Source organism: Gadus chalcogrammus, chromosome 5 (genome assembly GCF_026213295.1).
Source record: "Gadus chalcogrammus isolate NIFS_2021 chromosome 5, NIFS_Gcha_1.0, whole genome shotgun sequence".
Lineage (NCBI taxonomy): Eukaryota > Metazoa > Chordata > Actinopteri > Gadiformes > Gadidae > Gadus > Gadus chalcogrammus.
In genome coordinates, this window is record NC_079416.1 from 22,141,693 (window position 1) to 22,159,729 (window position 18,037).

Sequence of the window (18,037 nt, forward strand, 5' to 3'; positions counted from 1 at the left end):
TTTCACATTTCTGCTATTTCTTTATTCTGGGTTTATAACAGCAGCACGTAACATACATGGACTCAAAACATAGTATGAGCCGAGATATTGGCAGCTTTTTTCACTTCTTGTTTCTCAAACGCATCAGAGTTTAGAATAGAATTTAGGAATATATTAATGTTACTTTGACTATATAATACCTTTCTCGACTTTTAATTAAAATGATTGCATCTCGTTCCCTTAACATCACTACTACAGGATAATACAAATATCTCAAATTATACATAAACCAGATACGTATCTTTATGCACGGAACATGCAAATGATTTGTATAAAACAATGGACACAGGTAACCATGTGCGCTCCAGTTTATATTTACATCCCGGTTTATTTCAATCTGTTGTAAAAAAAAAAAAAAATGCTGCTTGTTCCACTACAATACAATAAAATTTCAGACGTTCAGAACACCATTTCCATGAGTAAACCCAGTCGCCCGGTCGGTTAATCCACACGCGTCCGGACACCTTTCAGTCCACAGCGGAAGTCGGCTTACAATGAGAAACGAGGGAGCTATGGTGTACAAACTTTAATTACAACATGTCGAATACATCTTACAATGAGTGTTGCCCGGCCGTCCGCCGACAGCAGCTTATATTAGGGCCTGTGAGATCAGGCCTTATGCTCCTCTTTACAATTAAAACTATCACCTCTGCAACTGCCCCTGCTCTAACAGACAGTATTATGGGATGTTACTGCCGTCTCCACCACAGCTCTTCCCCCTCCTCCTCCTCCTCCTCGTCGTCTTTGCTCCTTCAGCATTTTTAATTGGTCAAGCGTCGAGCCGTAGCCGCGGTTACATGTTGTTGAACCCCATCATGCCCTTCATGTTGCCGGCGGCGCCCTGTTGGAACTGTCTCATCATGGACTGGAGGCCGGCCATCCCACCTGTAACACACACACACACACACACGTTAAGAGGGGGAGAGAAGTGTAGAGAAGAGGAGATGTGAGGAGGAATAGAGAGGAGGAGAGGAGAAGGTAGGAGGACTAGAGAGGAGGAGGAGGAGGAGGAGGAGGAGGAGAAGAAGGTAGGAGGACTGGAGAGGAGGAGGAGGAGGAGGAGGAGGAGGAGGAGGAGAAGAAGGTAGGAGGACTGGAGAGGAGGAGGAGAAGGTAGGAGGACTAGAGAGGAGGAGGAGGAGGAGGAGGAGGAGGAGGAGGAGGAGGAGGAGGAGGAGGAGGAGGAGGAGAAGGTAGGAGGACTAGAGAGGAGGAGAGGAGGAGGGGAGGAGGGGAGATGGCAGGAGGAGGAGGAGGAGGAGAGGAGGAGGTACCCATATGGTGTAGAACTCTGGGGTCCATCATCTTGGCCATCTGCTGGTTGAGTTTGGCCATCTGAGAGGGGTTGACGTTCTTGGACATGTCTCCTCCTGAGGACAGAGTGAACATGAGGCTCTAGCGTGTTGGAGGACCGGCTCAGTGACCCTGGAGCGACACTGGGCTGACGCCCGCAGTGTACTATAGGCCGCTGGCTTTGAAGAGATACTCAGTCAGTACTAGTACTGCAGTAGTAAGTCGGCGGGTACCTTTGAAGAGCCCCTTGATGCCGCCCATCTTCTTGACCATCTGGGCGAACTTGGTGTACTGCGTGAGCAGCTCCTGGACGTCCCGGGGGGCCACGCCCGCGCCCCGCGCCACGCGCTGGATCCTGTTGGGCGCCTTGCTGAACAGCTTGGCCCCGTCCTTATTGTCCAGCTCTTCAGAGGGGGGGAGGGGGCACGGCGTTAGGGCGCCGATAGGCCCGCCAACCCAACCCGCTACGGTCCATGTTCCGCTGGCATTCATGTTCTCTCTCTCTGTGTGTGTCTGTCTGTCTGTCTGTCTCTGCGTGTGTATTTGTGTGTGTGTCTCTTTATGTCTCTGCGTGTGCGTGTGTGTGTGTGTGTGTGTGTGTGTGTGTGTGTGTGTGTGTGTCTCTGACTCTGCATGTGTATTTGTGTGTGTGTCTGTGTGTCTCTTTATGTCTCTGCGTGTGTATTTGTGTGTGTTTCTCTGTGTGTGTGTTTCTCTGCGTGTGTATTCTCTGTGTGCGTGTCTCTGTGTGTCTCAGTGTGTGTTTCTCTGTGTGTCTGTGTCTGTGTGTGTGTGTGTCTCTTTGCATTTGTTACCCTGGTCGTTCATGCTGTCCATGATGGTCATGAGCTTCTTCAGTCTGGCCATGGACTCCTGCTCGTTGCCTTTGCTCATGAAGTCTGTTCCGAACCCGGGGATCATGCCCTGAAACAACCCCAGGAAACAATCGGTTATACCCTGCAATCCCAACCCTACTACCCCCCTCCGCACACACACACACACACACACACACACACACACACACACACACACACACACACACACACACACACACACACACACACACACACACACACACACACACACACACACACACACACACACACACACACACACACACACACACACACACACTCAGAGTGTGGATCCATCCACTCACCATGATCTGTCCGAAGGGACCCATCTTCATAATGTTCTGGAACTGTTCATACATATCTCTGAGTGTGAACTGACCTGTAGAGAACACAGTTAGTAACTAGTACTCACAACCATCAGTTACTAACTCTGTACGACAATGAGTTAGTAACTAGCTAGTCTTGCAGGATCGTAGAAACAAGTTATCTGGTAACTTGTCGTGTGGTCACTAGTCAGAGATCTCACCATGTTTCAGCTTGTCAATCAGCTCCTCGTTATCGTCCAGTTTGAGCTCGTTAACCTTGTCAATCAGACCCTCGATGTCGCCCATACCTGTGGACAGAGGAGAATACAGGGAGTTAGAACTATACAGACCTAACCACAGCTCTATACTGACTCTAACAACAGCTCTATAGAACTAGACTGACCCTAACCACAGCTCTATACTGACCCTAACCACAGCTCTATACTGACCCTAACCACAGCTCTATACTGACCCTAACCACAGCTCTATACTGACCCTAACCACAGCTCTATACTGACCCTAACCACAGCTCTATAGAACTAGACTGACCCTAACCACAGCTCTATACTGACCCTAACCACAGCTCTATACTGACCCTAACCACAGCTCTATACTGACCCTAACCACAGCTCTATACTGACCCTAACCACAGCTCTATACTGACCCTAACCACAGCTCTATAGAACTAGACTGACCCTAACCACAGCTCTATAGAACTAGACTGACCCAAACCACAGCTCTATAGAACTAGACTGACCCAAACCACAGCTCTATAGAACTAGACTGACCCTAAACACAGCTCTATAGAACTAGACTGACCCTAACCACAGCTCTATAGAACTAGACTGACCCTAACCACAGCTCTATAGAACTAGACTGACCCTAACCACAGCTCTATAGAACTAGACTGACCCTAACCACAGCTCTATAGAACTAGACTGACCCTAACCACAGCTGAGAGACGGAACCTCTATAGGAGGTGTTCCCCAACAGGGGGCAGATCAGATCTAGCGCTCTAGCTCTACGGGGGCCGTTACCCGGCTGATCAGATCTAGCGCTCTAGCTCTACGGGGGCCGTTACCCAGCTGATCAGATCTAGCGCTCTAGCTCTTCAGGCGCCGTTACTCAGCAGATCAGATCTAGCGCTCTAGCTCTACGGGGGCCGATACCCAGCTGATCAGATCTAGCGCTCTAGCTCTACGGGGGGCATTACCCAGCTGATCAGATCTAGCACTCTAGCTCTACGGGGGGCATTACCCAGCAGATCAGATCTAGCGCTCTAGCTCTACGGGGGCCGATACCCAGCAGATCAGATCTAGCGCTCTAGCTCTACGGGGTGCGTTACCCAGCAGTTTGCTGATGAAGGGCTGTGTCTTGAAGGGCTCAAAGTCGTCGATGTGCTCTCCCGTCCCGATGAAGATGATGGGGCTCTTGGTGGCGGCCACTCTGAGAAAGGTCCACACACGTTTTAACACACAAATCGTACTGATTGATCGATCCCATCCGGGTGTTTTGCAGTGGAGGGGGCGGTCCTTACGCGCTCAGGGCTCCGCCCCCCTTGGCGTGGCCGTCCAGCTTGGTGACGATCACGGACGCGATGTCCACCTTGTCCTTGAAGGCCTTGGCCTGGGCCTCGCAGGCCTGGCCGATGGAGGCGTCCATCACGTACACGATGTTGTCCGGTTGCTATGGGGACGCACACACGCCAGTGTCAGAGACCGTTCATTCAGCCTCTCATTGTGGGGGTATTCACTACCGTGCACAAGTTTGGGGGTCACTTAGAAATATCCTTATTTAGCACCCTTCTTTTTTTTTTTTCAATGAAAATAACATTAAATTAATCTGTCATACCGTCTAGACATTGTTAAAGTGGTAAATTACTATTCTGGCTGGAAAATAATCGTTAATTAATTTATCTTCAGTGTGTATTGGCCAATCTGATTAGTCTTGACACGATTGCGATTCAGCCTACGCATAGCATGTTGTAATGCAAGCTGCTTTGATTATGGCATTGTTCGAAGAAAGTCTTATTTGGACCAAAGCTTTTTCTCTAATAAAATATTAGATAAGTTAATTAGTAGCAAACTCAGATGAATATATATATTTTTGAAAATCACGCATGGAAAAGTACATAAAAAAAATTGTTGCATCAAGATGCATCGATAATCGTTTTAGAATCGAATCGTTGACCTCATAATCGGAATCGAATCGTGAGGTGCCAAGAGATTCCCACCCCTACTGGAAAGGGCTTGATCTTTTATGGAATATATTCTTAGGTGTACAGAGGCCCATTTCCAGCAACCAACACTCCTGTGATCTAATGGTACATTGTGTAGCTGATCGTGTTAAAAGGCTAATTGATGATTAGAAAACCCGTGTGCAATTTTGTAAGCACAGCTTAAAACTGTTGAATAAAAGTGTGAGTTTTCATTGAAAACATGAAATAGTCGGGTTGAGCCCAAATATTTGAACGGTAGTGTACATCTGACTTTTGTACAGTCTTTGTTGGTTGATTGGTAGAACAGCTGGTGAAATGAGGTGTTGTCTCCAACTTACCACGGCGTTGGACACCTGCAACATTTCCTCAAACAGCGAGTCCTCCTGCTTGTGCCGGCCACTGGTGTCCACGATGATGATCTCAAAGTTCTCCGACTTGAACTTCTCCACACCCTCTGCCGCGATGACCACCGGGTCCATCTCCGTGTAGCTAAGGGGACACCCCGTTACACAAGTGAGTGAGTGAGTGTGTATGTGACTGAGTGAGTGAGTGAGTCTAAGAGTGTTTGTGTGTGTGTGTCGGCGAGTTTGAGTGAGTGAGTGAGTGAGTGAGTCTGAGAGTGTGTGTGTGTCTGAGAGAGTGTGTGTGTCGGCGAGAGGGTGTGAGTGAGTGAGTGAGCTTACCTCCCGTAGAAGGGAATTCTGGCTTTGGTAGCGTTCTGTTTGAGCTGATCAAAGGCCCCTGAGAACAGAGACAAGATTCACTGAACAACAGTCCACGGTGGGTCTGCTTAACGTGAGAATCGGGACGGGTTCATACAGCAGCGCTTACCGGCTCTGAAGGTGTCGGCACAGATGAGGCACGTCTTCCACCCCTTCCTCTGGTAGTAGTAGGCCAGCTAGACAACAACAACAACAACATCTAGTTACTACCTCTGGTAGGAGAGCAGCTAGACCACAACATCTAGTTACTACCTCTGGTAGGAGAGCAGCTAGACAACAACAACATCTAGTTACTACCTCAGGTAGGAGAGCAGCTAGACAACAACAACAACATCTAGTTACTACCTCTGGTAGGAGAGCAGCTAGACAACAACAACAACATCTAGTTACTACCTCTGGTAGGAGGCCAGCTAGACCACAACATCTAGTTACTACCTCTGGTAGGAGGCCAGCTAGACAACAACATCTAGTTACTACCTCTGGTAGGAGGCCAGCTAGACAACAACATCTAGTTACTACCTCAGGTAGGAGAGCAGCTAGACAACAACATTTAGTTACTACCTCTGGTAGGAGGCCAGCTAGACAACAACATCTAGTTACTACCTCTGGTAGGAGAGCAGCTAGACAACAACATCTAGTTACTACTTCTGGTAGGAGGCCAGCTGGACAACAGCAGGACTATGCTTAGTAGAACTAGTAGTCGTAGTAGGCACTCGTCGAGGTAAGACAGGTTGAGGTAGAACTAAGCTAAGTAGGACTAGTCATAGGTATGGATGGGGATCTAAACCCGGTTATATCAAGGACCCGGTTCCACTTTTTTCAAAAGCCGAAAATCATTAACGTTTGGGCTTATCGATATCACTGTCGAGTCCCGTCGTTCATTTATTATTATTTTTGTAACATAATGTTGTGTCCCTCGAGTCGCGTCACGTCATTTTAATCAAATCAATCCAATCACTGCAGCGTGTCCACCAATGTTTTTGAATGGAATTGTAAGCAAACAGGTATTACAAGTAAAACAAGTGAAGTCAATTGTGAAATCGGTGTTGTAATCAGCAGCATACAAGCTAGTTATCTTAAAAAGTAAATAAACGTTCAGATGTGCTGCGTGATAATGTGTTGAGGTTGGCTCAGTAAAGCGACTGTTGGTTATCATGATGCGTTCAAATGTAACATAAATAAACTGTAAATTAAGTTTTTGGTGAGAAACATTAGTAATACTGTATAACTCATGTTTCTGTATTACTAACACAGTTGTATAGTGCTCTAATCATTTTAGTTTATATAACTAAAACTACTGATTTATTAAGGATTACATCTTTAATTTAAAATGCAAGTATTTATTTCCTAAATATTTTCCTCATCACTAAAAACGCTTCGTATTTCCACCAATTAATAGAAAAGTATCGATAGTGTTATCGATAAATACTGGGATCGTTAAGGAGTATCGAAAATGGTATCGATATCAATAAATATTAATGATCCCCATCCCTAGTCATAGGTTACCTTGGAGCAGGTGGTGGTTTTCCCGCTGCCCTGCAATCCGACAAACATGATGACGTTGTTCTTCCCTTTGGTTGGAGTCCAGGCCTTCACACCAGGGTCCACCAGCTACACACACACACACACACACACACACACACACACACACACACACACACACACACACACACACACACACACACACACACACACACACACACACACACACACACACACACACACACATGACACATCGCCGTCTTGCTAGCATTCCACCTGAGCGGAAACTGTGTGGTCTGTAGGGCAGTAGGACTGTGTGGTCGGTAGGCTAGTCCAACTCTGTGTTTTGAAGGGCAGTTGGACTCTCTGGTCTGTAAGCTAGTCGACTGTGGTCTGTAGGTCAGTAGAACTCTGTAGGTCAGTAGGCAGGTAGAACTTCGTGCTAAATGCTGCAAGTCAGTAGGTCATTCGGACTATGACGGTTTGCTCACCTTGACCAGCTCCTTAAAGACTGAGTGCTGAATCATCCTCCTCTTGTTCAGTCCTGATGCCATCTCCTCCAGGTCTATGGCCGACCTGAAAGGGACAAAACACACGCAGAGATGAAGAGCGAGAGAAAGGGCACTACACATAATGGATTTACAGCTCTGCGTACAGCAGGTTCGCCAAGATCTACTCCTCAACTCGGAGACACGACGAGACACCTGTGTTTCTCTTCCACGCACGTTAAGGTGTACCCCAGGGGGCAATACCGCGTTTACAAATCGAACCGCCAGATCAAGCCTGCTCCATTGAAACGCAGTTTATCCACGTGAAACACATTCCAAAATAATCGGTCAGATGTACTTTGTAATGCGGTTGTTGTATCGCTTCCAGCTTGATTTCCCCGGCCGCAACCATTGTATCGTCGTGTCCGGCTGCGGGTCTGTGGTGTGTGGGTTGTGGCGCGTGTGTTGGACTCACTTGACGTTCTCTCTGAGCTGTTTGACCAGCTTGATGTTGACATCAGCCTCCAGGAGGGCGGCACACACCTCCTTCAGCATGGCATTAAGTACCTACACACACACACACATACATACATACACGCACACGCAGCTTAGCCTGGAGTGCAATACCTTAACACACACCTCCGCTTGGGAGTATGAAGCATCTGAACGGAGAGACCTCCTGACCCCAGTGGAGACCAGAGGGGCTTCTGTTCCGTCTCTCAGTAGAACAGAGAGCAAGCTATCCACGATCACCAAAACATCGTTTGTATTGGTTCGATCACCGCTACCACCTCGTTGATTAAGTACCAGTCTCGGGTACGTACCTCTTCATTGATGATGGTGGCATTGCTGAGAGACCTCAGCGCCGAGGTGATTTTTCTACCGAGATCTGCTAACACCATCTTGACTGTCTGCTCAACAAAACCAGAAACAGACCGATCAGACACCAGTTGTAGAACGATATAGAAACATTTTAGCTCATTGCGTCACATAAAAAACAAGAGCGCCGCGGACCTGGTGTGGACCCGCTGGGCGAGGCGCGGAGGAAGATGACCGCGACGCGTGGAGCCTGAACACAACAACAAATATTATAGAATAACACAATACTTCATCAGTGGATGGTCCCAGGCAAACCAGAGACATGACGAAGTATTACAGAATAACACAATACTTCAACGGACAGGCATCTTGGAGTTAGACCGTGGCCGCTTAACTCGTGTTTTACCTTCAAACATCAGATATTGCTGTACTTTGGAAAGGGAGGACATTTCGTGGAGCACTGGTAGAAACTAGTTAGCTGTTGTGCTAGTTAGCCTTGATCGAAACTAGCTCAGAAGCTAACTCTCGCTTAAACAATGTCCCGAGACAAGCAGGGGTTGCCGTGGCTGATTAAACCTTTTATACCTTTGACGATGACTCCGTTATTCTGGTTAAATAAAGTCAGTTTCCTAGTTCTTCTTTGGTGTGTAGTCCGCGATGTTCACCAGCTGTGGTATAAACCAGTCAAGACGTCACCACATTACACGACCCGGAAATAACTTCCTTAATGACCCCGGAGGAAGTCCCTGATGCTGCGTTCACGTCCTGTCGGAGTTACCGGAATCACTAATAAACGCTGCATTTCAACAACCGTACAATTCTGTGACTTAAAGTCAAATCATCCATTTATTTATCCTGCCATCTATTTACACACACACACAAGTTTGTATTAATAAAGGTACGTGACAAAATATAAATGAATAAGAAAACAGTCCTCTGTTTGAGTGCCGAACACGTTGATCTCGCGAGGTTCACACGCGGGCTCTCGGGGAAACACGCACTGCCGTCCATCTGTCACAGAAATGAACTTTTCCGCAGCAAAAAATGAAATTAAGAACTTGCTCTCCACAGTTCTGCCAACCGATCTTTCACGGGTCATTGATTGGATGAAAAACTCAGGTATAGGTCGATGAACGGTTCATTCACAACAGTATTATTGTCCAACAACATGTTGTATTGCTCTGATAGGACGAGAGCAACAATCCTCTCTACCAAATAATTTGTGAATAATTCTATGTATTACAATAAGCAGGTCCAGCAATTAAAACGTATGTCTGTAAAATAATAATGAGCGCTACAGCTGTTGATAAGTTTCAGCAGCATAATCTGACTGCTTCACCAGCCCCTCCCAGTAACCCCTCCCAGTAGCTCAGGAGGTGAAGGAGGTATTATTATTATCCTCTATCCTCTATTCCAGAGGTTCTGCAACTCATTAATCTCGAGCCCCATGTGATAATTTCAGTGTGTCTGCAAGACCCAGCCAAACTCAAAACAGAGAACTCCTTTAGCAACAAGTGGTTTCCGTCCCTGTACGTCATAATACCACCGCCCGGGGGTCTCAGTAACGCTGCTGTCGAGGGTCTTTCAACTGGACTCTGGTGCTCTGTGTGTGTCCTGTGTCGTCAGAGGAGCTGGAGGAGCTGCTGGTGGACAACGAGGCGGTGGTTCTGAGGAGCATCGCCGAGGAGCTGAGGAGCGGCCTCCCGGTGGAGGCCATGCTCGTCTCGGAGCGTCTGGCCCTGCAGAAGGTGGGCGGTGCCCGCACGTCCCCCCAGCCGAGGCCTAAAGGCTCAGTTATGGTTCCACGTCGACGCAACGCAAGGGCGTTCACGGACCCGTTAGGTCCTCACGTCCACCGCGAGGGCCTGACCTAAGCGCTCCCAAAAAGTGTTAACCTTCCGTCGAGGCGACGCAGCAGCGAGGGCTGTGATTGGTCCTCCCACTAAAACCCGACGCAGAACCGAAACAGGTTCACGGCTGAGTCGAAGGGTCTGCGTGGTCGTTGCATTGCGTCGACGCTGAACCATGACTGGCGACTCGTGCCCACCGCCTCCGTCCGTTGACTGATCCCCATTGACTTTGAATGGGGACGGGCGGTCGCGCAATGCATTGTGGGTCCGTGCGCTGAAGGCTCCGTCAAAAAGTTGAAAAATGTTCAACTTTTTCGGCAGCGACGGATCCGTCATCCAATCAGATCGCGTATGCAAATTTAAGCACTGTGACACTACTCGGGCTCCGACGACCCCGGAAACCTCCCCCATCCGTCAGCCACGCCTTCTGACGTCCTTTGACTGACGGTGCAGTGGGCGCGAGGCGTGAGCCTTGAGGCAGCGCGCGGCACGCTCTCCAGGTTCTGTGGCGTGAGCCGGAGTCGACTGCGTTGGAATGACATCAAAAAAAACCAGCAGCGACTCTGGGAGCCAATCGGCATGAAGTCCATTGAAGTTTAACCTTCGTCCCGCCCCCTTTTCGGTCATACCGCAAGGCGACGCCCCCGAGCGCATACTGTGTCCCATGATCCTTTGCGCCCGTGTTACTTTTGTGTTGTTCGAAGTGTTCCAAACAAAGTGGAGCTTCTCCCTGTCAGGTTGACCACGCCCCTTGCCGAGCAGCTCTGTCCTGATTGGTTGCAGATGCAGCAGCAGCCCAAGCCGGCGGTGCACGTGGACGCCTTCCTGTACGACGAGGAGCAGGTGGACTCCCTGTGTGAGGACGGCCGGCTCAGCCGCACCTTCTGCCGGAGCTGCGGGTCCCACCTCACCGCCCCCCTCGGTGAGGCCCCGCCCCTCCCCCTCGGTTAGGCCCCGCCCCCCCCCTTTGGTTAGGCCCCGCCCTCTTGGTGAGCCCCCCCCTTTGGTTAGGCCCCGCCCTCTCGGTTAGGCCCCGCCCCTCGCGACTAGGACTGCACGATTATGGAAAAAATCCTAATCACCATTATTTCGGTCAATATTGAAATCCTGATTATTCAAACGATTATTTTGGAGTTTGAATACATCATGTGTTTATTCAGCAGGTCTCTCCCACAAAATACTTTGTAGCTGAGAACTTTGAAATTTCGCCTTTAAAAAAAATACACACAACGGTCAAATAGAAAATAGCCCTGCTCCCGACACACGGTCTCAAACCACAGTCTCCCGCCGCTAACTAATCTTTGCCTCTTCCTTTCCAGAGTTCATCTCCCACTCGTTCTCCATCTCGGAGCTCCGGTTCCTCTTCCAGAACGTTCTTCCAGACCTGGCGGGTAGAACCCTGCTGGACGTGGGCTCTAGACTGGGGGCGGTTCTGTACGGGGTAAACACAGCCCTCCCTCCCCCCCACCCCCCACCCCCCATATTCCTCTATAGATGACGTCAATACTGTAGGTGGGCTGACCCTGTGTGTGTGTGTGTGTGTGTGTGTGTGTGTGTGTGTGTGTGTGTGTGTGTGTGTGTGTGTGTGTGTGTGTGTGTGTGTGTGTGTGTGTGTGTGTGTGTGTGTGTGTGTGTGTGCGTCTGTGTGTGTGTGTTTGTGTGTGTAGGGGTACGTGTACAGTGCTGCTGCACGGCTGGTTGGGGTGGAGATCTCTGAGGAATTTGTCAGACTGCAGAACAGAGTGCTGGAGAAGTACGGCTTCACAGACCGCATGCAGGTACTGCCAATCTATACACACTGCTTCTATAATCTATACACACTGCTTCTATAATCTATACACACTGCTTCTATAATATATACACTGCTTCTATAAACTATACACACTGCTTCTATAATCTATACACACTGCTTCTATAATCTATACACACTGCTTCTATAATCTATACACACTGCTTCTATAATCTTTACACACTGCTTCTATAATATATACACTGCTTCTATAATCTATACACACTGCTTCTATAATCTATACACACTGCTTCTATATTCTATACACACTGCTTCTATAATCTATACACACTGCTTCTATAATCTATATACGCTGTTTCTATAATCTATACACACTGCTTCTATAATCTACACATACTGCTTCTATAATCTATACACAATACTTCTATAATCTATACATACTTCTTGGATAATCTATACACACTGCTTCTATAATCTATACACACTGTTAATATAATATATACACACTGTTTATATAATTTATATACACGACTTCTAAAATCTATACATGTTGCTTCTATAATCTATTGATTATTGATGATAATTGATTATATTGATTCTATAATTGATTCTATAATCTCCATACTTCTTATAGTACACATATAATCTACACAAAAGAGCTTCTATGTGAACTGCTTCTTTACATAGAACTTCTACACATAACAAATTTATACTCATTATTTTTGTATAATATATTCCAGGAGTTAATACAGATGTTTATATTCTAGGTGTTAATACAGATGTTTATATTCTAGGTGTTACATGCAGATGTTTGCTCTCAGCCAGCTGTGGTCCAGCAAGCAGATGTTCTGGTCATGAACAACGTCTTTGAGTTCTTTATGGAGCCCAGTGAACAGATAAAGTAAGGTCCTATGTAGAGTGTACGCACACACACACACACACACACACACACACACACACACACACACACACACACACACAGCAAACACACGCACACCCACACAGCAAACACACGCACACCAAACACACGCACACACACACACACACACACACACACACACACACACACACACACACACACACACACACACACACACACACCAAACACACCCACACAGCAAACACACGCACACGCACACCAAACACACACACACACACACACACACACACACACACACACACACACACACACACACACACACACACACACACACACACACACACACACACACACACACACACACACACACACACTTACTAACAGACACTCACTAACACTCACACATTAAAATTGGTGTGTTTGTGTGCCTACAGAGCGTGGCAGTTTATTATCCATAACTTCCGGAGGAAAGGGTGTTTGCTGGTGACGGTTCCCAGTCTTAAGGAGGCCTTCTCTGCTCTACAGGTACAGTACTACACTAATGCAGTACAGACACCTGGGACAGAACACAATACAGACATGTGGACAGAACACAGAAGTGCAGTACAGACATGTGGATAGAACAGAGTAGTGCAGTACAGACATGTAGACAGAATACATTGATGCAGTACAGACATGTGGATAGAACAGAGTAGTGCAGTACAGACACGTGGATTGAACAGAGTATTGCAGTACAGACATGTAGACAGAATACATTGATGCAGTACAGACATGTGGACAGAACACATTGATGCAGTACAGACATGGTGTCTGAGGTCTGCTGTTTCCAGGGGGAGGGGCTGGATGCCAGCCAATGGGTTGAAGAGCTTCCTATCGATTATGATGTGAACCTGGGAGGAGACAGCGACCCAGACGCCCTGAGACAGATCCACCTGTACAGGGTGCTCTGACCCGACCTCTACAGGTAACTCTACAGGTAACTATACTTCTATATGAGACTCAGGAGACCTTAGCTCTACAGGTGACTTTACCTCTACAGGTAACTCTAAAGTTACCGCTACAGGTAAAGTGGGCTTTACCTTTACATGCAAGCCTACAGGTAAAGTAACCTCTACGCTGGACTTAACCTCTACAGGTAACCCCTTAGGGGACTTAATCTCTACAGGGGACTTAACCTCTGCAGGTGACTCTACGGGTGACTTTATCTCTACATGTGACTCTACGGGTGACTCCACCTCTACAGGTGACTCTACGGTTGACTCCACCTCTACAGGTGACTCTACAGGTGACTTTACCTCTACAGGTGACTCTACAGGTGACTTTACCTCTACAGGTGACTCTACGGGTGACACAACCTCTACAGGTGACTCTACAGGTGACTTTACCTCTACCGATGACTCTACAGGTGACTTTACCTCTACAGGTTACTCTACGGGTGACTCCACCTCTACAGGTGACTCAACAGGTGACTTTACCTCTACAGGTGACTCTACAGGTGACTTTACCTCTACAGGTGACTCTACAGGTGACTTTATCTCTACATGTGACTCTACGGGTGACTCCACCTCTACAGGTGACTCTACGGGTGACTCCACCTCTACAGGTGACTCTACGGGTGACTCCACCTCTACAGGTGACTCTACAGGGGACTTTACCTCTACAGGTGACTCCACCTCTACAGGTGACTCTACGGGTGACCTTACTTCTACATGTGACTCTACGGGTGACTCCACCTCTACAGGTGACTCTACGGGTGACTCCACCTCTACAGGTGACTCTACAGGTGACTCCACCTCTACAGGTGACTCTACGGGTGACCTTACTTCTACAGGTGACTCTACGGGTGACTCCACCTCTACAGCTCCGTCCAGACTCTGTCCAGCTGCTCCGTCCGGACAACCACACGAAGGGTTCCAGCACAATCAGAATCTCAACATTGCTTCATAGTTTGGAGGGTTTACATATTTTTATACAAATATTTGTGTTTGTTGTGTTCCCTAACTAAACAAATAAAGTTGGGTCATTTCCTCTTGTTACTTTGTTTATTCTGTGTCTTTCCTGTGCCTCTCCTCCATGCCTACAGAATACAAGGTCTTCTAGCAAACTATAGCTAGTCTATACGACTGTAGCTAACCCTCTATAGTGGTGTTTACTGTAGGATGATCTGAAGCTAATCGTTGGCTTCTCACTGTACTTAAGTTGATGCTCTGAAGCTAATTGTTAGCTGCCAACTGTACTTTTGTGATACTCTTAAGCTTATCATTAGCTGGTAACTGTAATTAAGTTGATACTCTGAAGCAAAACGTTAGCTGCTGTTATTTAGTTGATGCTCTGAAGCTAATTGCTATTTGCCATCATCATGACCGCAAGGTCAACAGTAAACAATCCAATTCCTCAGGAGGAAATTAATACAATGATTGCTTGTATCCATGACAACAGTACCACCCTACTCACATCCTTTCATTCTTCAGTCACTTCCTCCAGGAAATGAGTCGGCATCTGAAAACACACACATGCACACACATACACACAAACGTATATGTTAGTGTATGTAGATGAATGACATTTGTACGTACATTGTATGTACATTCAGTGTTTCATTGGATTGTATATTTAGTATTGTATATTACATATATAATATTTTTTTCAGCAAGAGAGTGTTTTAATCCTTGTCAATGTGTGTGAAAGAGAAAGATTGTGTGTGTGTGTGTGTGTGTGTGTGTGTGTGTGTGTGTGTGTGTGTGTGTGTGTGTGTGTGTGTGTGTGTGTGTGTGTGTGTGTGTGTGTGTGTGTGTGTGAGTGAGAGAAATATATTGTGTGTGAGTGAGAGAGAAAGAGATTGTGTGTGTGTGCGTGTGTGAGTGAAAGAAAGATTTTGTGTGTGTGGGTGTGTGAGTGAGAGAGAAAGGGATTGTGTGCGTGTGCGTGTGCGTGTGTGTGTAAAAATCAATTCTCCAGAAGCAGAACTCAACAATCATCCCCCGCTGTTATCGTTGGAAGTTTGTAGCCAAGGAATTCCCTCGCTACAGGAAGCTGAGACAATCGCTCAAGACCAGACTTCCTGTCCAGCAGGAGGAAGGGGAGGAGCCATCGGTGTGTGTGTGTTGGACGCTCCGAGCAGACGGGCGGAGCAGAGAGAGATGGAACGCGGTCCGGTGTGGAGGGTCCTGCTGGCGCTCGCGTTGCTGGACATGAGCTCGGGGGCCCCCGGGGGGTCCGAGGGCCCCGGGGCGCCCGGGTGGGTGTACGAGGTCCACATGGAGCAGGTGAGCTTCGACAAGGCGGTGGAGGGCTGCTCTGGTGGGGGCCGTCTGGCCGAGCTCCCCTCGGAGCAGGAGGTGTCGGAGGTACTGCTGCGGCTGGAGGACAAGCTGCGGGGGTCCGCCGACGCCCAGACCTTCTGGGTGGGCCTGAGGAGGACCAAGGGCGAGTGTGTGATCCCCCACCTCCCCCTCCGGGGCTTCAGCTGGCGGTCGGACGGCGGGCACCACTGGGCGGGGCCGGGGCGCTGGTGGGAGGAGCCCGAGGAGACGTGCATCGTTCGCTGCGCGGCGCTGAAGGCCCAGGCCAACGGGACGGGTCTGGGCCGCTGGGGGCTGCTGGCCCGGCCCTGCGGGCGCCCCCACGCCTTCATCTGCCAGCGGGCGCGCCGACACGCGGACCCCCCGCTGACGAGCCCCGTGGGGACGGAGCCCGCGCCCGCCCGCCCCACGACCGCCAGCTCCACGACCGCCAGCTCCACCCTCACCCCCACCCCCACCCCCACCCCCACCCCCACCACCCACTCCACCAGCATCCTCACCCCCACGACTAGACCGGGACCGGGACCGGGACCGGACACAAAACCAGAACCTACCCCGAAGCCGGAGGCCGAACCACGACCACCGCCAGGAGCAGAGCAAGACCCCAAACCAGAGTCTAAACCGGACCCGCCTGGACCAGGACCCCCGCCGCCCGCCAAGGTGCCCGGGACCAAGCCCTGCCCCATGCCCAAGCTCACCTGGGCCCGCTCGCTTAGGCCCGAGCCCGGGGACCCGGGGCTGCTGACGCTGGAGTGCTGGTCCGGGGCCCAGCCCCGGGTCCACTGCTCGGACGGACGCTGGGAGTACCTCGGCTCGGCCCTGGACCCGGCCGTCGTCTGTCCTGTGAGCCGGAGCACCGCCCCCCCCCCTCCTCCTCCTCCTCCTCCTCCTCCCCCCTCTCCGAGCGAGGCCGGCCAGGTGGAGGTGCAGGAGGGCGGCTGGGCGGGGCTCATGGTCCCCGTGCTGGTGGCCGTGGCCTTGCTGGTGCTGCTGGTGGTGCTGGTGGCGGTGGCGGTGTGGTGCTGCCTGGCCCGGCGCTCCAAGGACCGCGCGGTCCGGAAGGCCGAGAAGATGGCGATGGAGAACAAGGAGGCGGGCGGCAAGGACTCCATGGAGACGACCAATGAGAAGGAGAGACGATGATTCAGCCTCGCCGTGATTGGCTGTTGGGTCCTAGCGCTCCGTAGCCCGTACTGTGAACGAGGGTTAGGGTGGTTAGGCCGGGGCTGGTCAGGGGTACAGCCTGGCTGGATGGGCTGGTTATGTTATGTCAGGTAAGAATAGGTTGGGTTAGGGTTAACTTGGTTCAGGTTAAGATAAGATTAGGATATTTAATGTTGGGCTAGGTTAGTTTGGGTTAGGGTAAGATTATGTTAGGTTAGTTTGGGTTAGGGTAAGGTTACGTTAGGTTAGTTTGGGTTAGGGTAAGGTTATGCCAGGTTAGTTTAGGTTAGGGTAAGGTTATGTTAGGTTAGTTTGGGTTAGGATAAGGTTATGTTAGGTTAGTTTAGGTTAGGGTAAGATTATGTTAGGTTATTTTGGGTTAGGGTAAGGTTATGTTAGGTTAGTTTAGGTTAGGGTAAGATTATGTTAGGTTAGTTTGGGTTAGGGTAAGGTTACGTTAGGTTAGTTTGGGTTAGGGTAAGGTTATGCCAGGTTAGTTTAGGTTAGGGTAAGATTATGTTAGGTTAGTTTAGGTTAGGGTAAGATTATGTTAGGTTAGTTTGGGTTAGGGTAAGGTTATGTTAGGTTAGTTTGGGTTAGGGTAAGGTTATGCCAGGTTAGTTTAGGTTAGGGTAAGGTTATGTTAGGTTAGTTTGGGTTAGGATAAGGTTATGTTAGGTTAGTTTGGGTTAGGGTAAGGTTATGTTAGGTTAGTTTAGGTTAGGGTAAGATTATGTTAGGTTAGTTTGGGTTAGGGTAAGGTTATGTTAGGTTAGTTTAGGTTAGGGTAAGATTATGTTAGGTTAGTTTGGGTTAGGATAAGGTTATGTTAGGTTAGTTTGGGTTAGGGTAAGGTTATGTTAGGTTAGTT

General features: G+C 48.9%; 3 protein-coding genes across 11 annotated transcripts; 2 read left to right on the forward strand and 1 right to left on the reverse strand.

Moving 5' to 3' along the window:
* Nucleotides 1-321: 321 nt before the first annotated feature.
* srp54 (signal recognition particle 54) lies at nt 322-8,948 on the reverse strand. The gene is made up of 17 exons (XM_056590551.1): nt 8,806-8,948; nt 8,416-8,470; nt 8,226-8,312; nt 7,877-7,968; nt 7,405-7,489; nt 6,938-7,042; nt 5,541-5,607; nt 5,393-5,450; nt 5,048-5,198; nt 4,029-4,177; nt 3,837-3,937; nt 2,713-2,799; nt 2,492-2,565; nt 2,148-2,256; nt 1,566-1,736; nt 1,314-1,409; nt 322-924 (listed from the first exon to the last, which is right to left on the reverse strand). The coding sequence occupies exons 3-17, from the start codon at nt 8,301-8,303 to the stop codon at nt 833-835; spliced, it is 1,515 nt and encodes a 504-aa protein (XP_056446526.1). The 5' UTR covers nt 8,304-8,312; nt 8,416-8,470; nt 8,806-8,948; the 3' UTR covers nt 322-832.
* Nucleotides 8,949-9,155: 207 nt separating this feature from the next.
* Nucleotides 9,156-14,749, forward strand: zgc:109986 (uncharacterized protein LOC553566 homolog). Of its 9 annotated transcripts, none has more exons than XM_056590560.1 (10): nt 9,156-9,339; nt 9,847-9,968; nt 10,854-10,992; nt 11,390-11,511; nt 11,738-11,848; nt 12,615-12,721; nt 13,135-13,225; nt 13,531-13,656; nt 14,464-14,493; nt 14,554-14,749. In XM_056590560.1, the coding sequence occupies exons 1-8, from the start codon at nt 9,243-9,245 to the stop codon at nt 13,648-13,650; spliced, it is 909 nt and encodes a 302-aa protein (XP_056446535.1). In that variant the 5' UTR covers nt 9,156-9,242; the 3' UTR covers nt 13,651-13,656; nt 14,464-14,493; nt 14,554-14,749. The 9 variants fall into 9 exon arrangements, with proteins under 9 accessions (XP_056446535.1, XP_056446531.1, XP_056446527.1 ...); XM_056590556.1 differs by having other exon boundaries at nt 9,157-9,339; nt 13,531-13,668; XM_056590552.1 differs by lacking the exon at nt 14,464-14,493 and having other exon boundaries at nt 9,157-9,339; nt 13,531-13,676; nt 14,532-14,749.
* A 1,091-nt stretch (nt 14,750-15,840) lies between these two features.
* clec14a (C-type lectin domain containing 14A) lies at nt 15,841-17,381 on the forward strand. Its single transcript, XM_056589791.1, has 2 exons — nt 15,841-16,380; nt 16,465-17,381. Exons 1-2 carry the CDS (start codon nt 15,841-15,843, stop codon nt 17,143-17,145), a joined length of 1,221 nt encoding a protein of 406 aa, XP_056445766.1. The 3' UTR covers nt 17,146-17,381.
* The last annotated feature ends 656 nt before the right edge of the window (nt 17,382-18,037 follow it).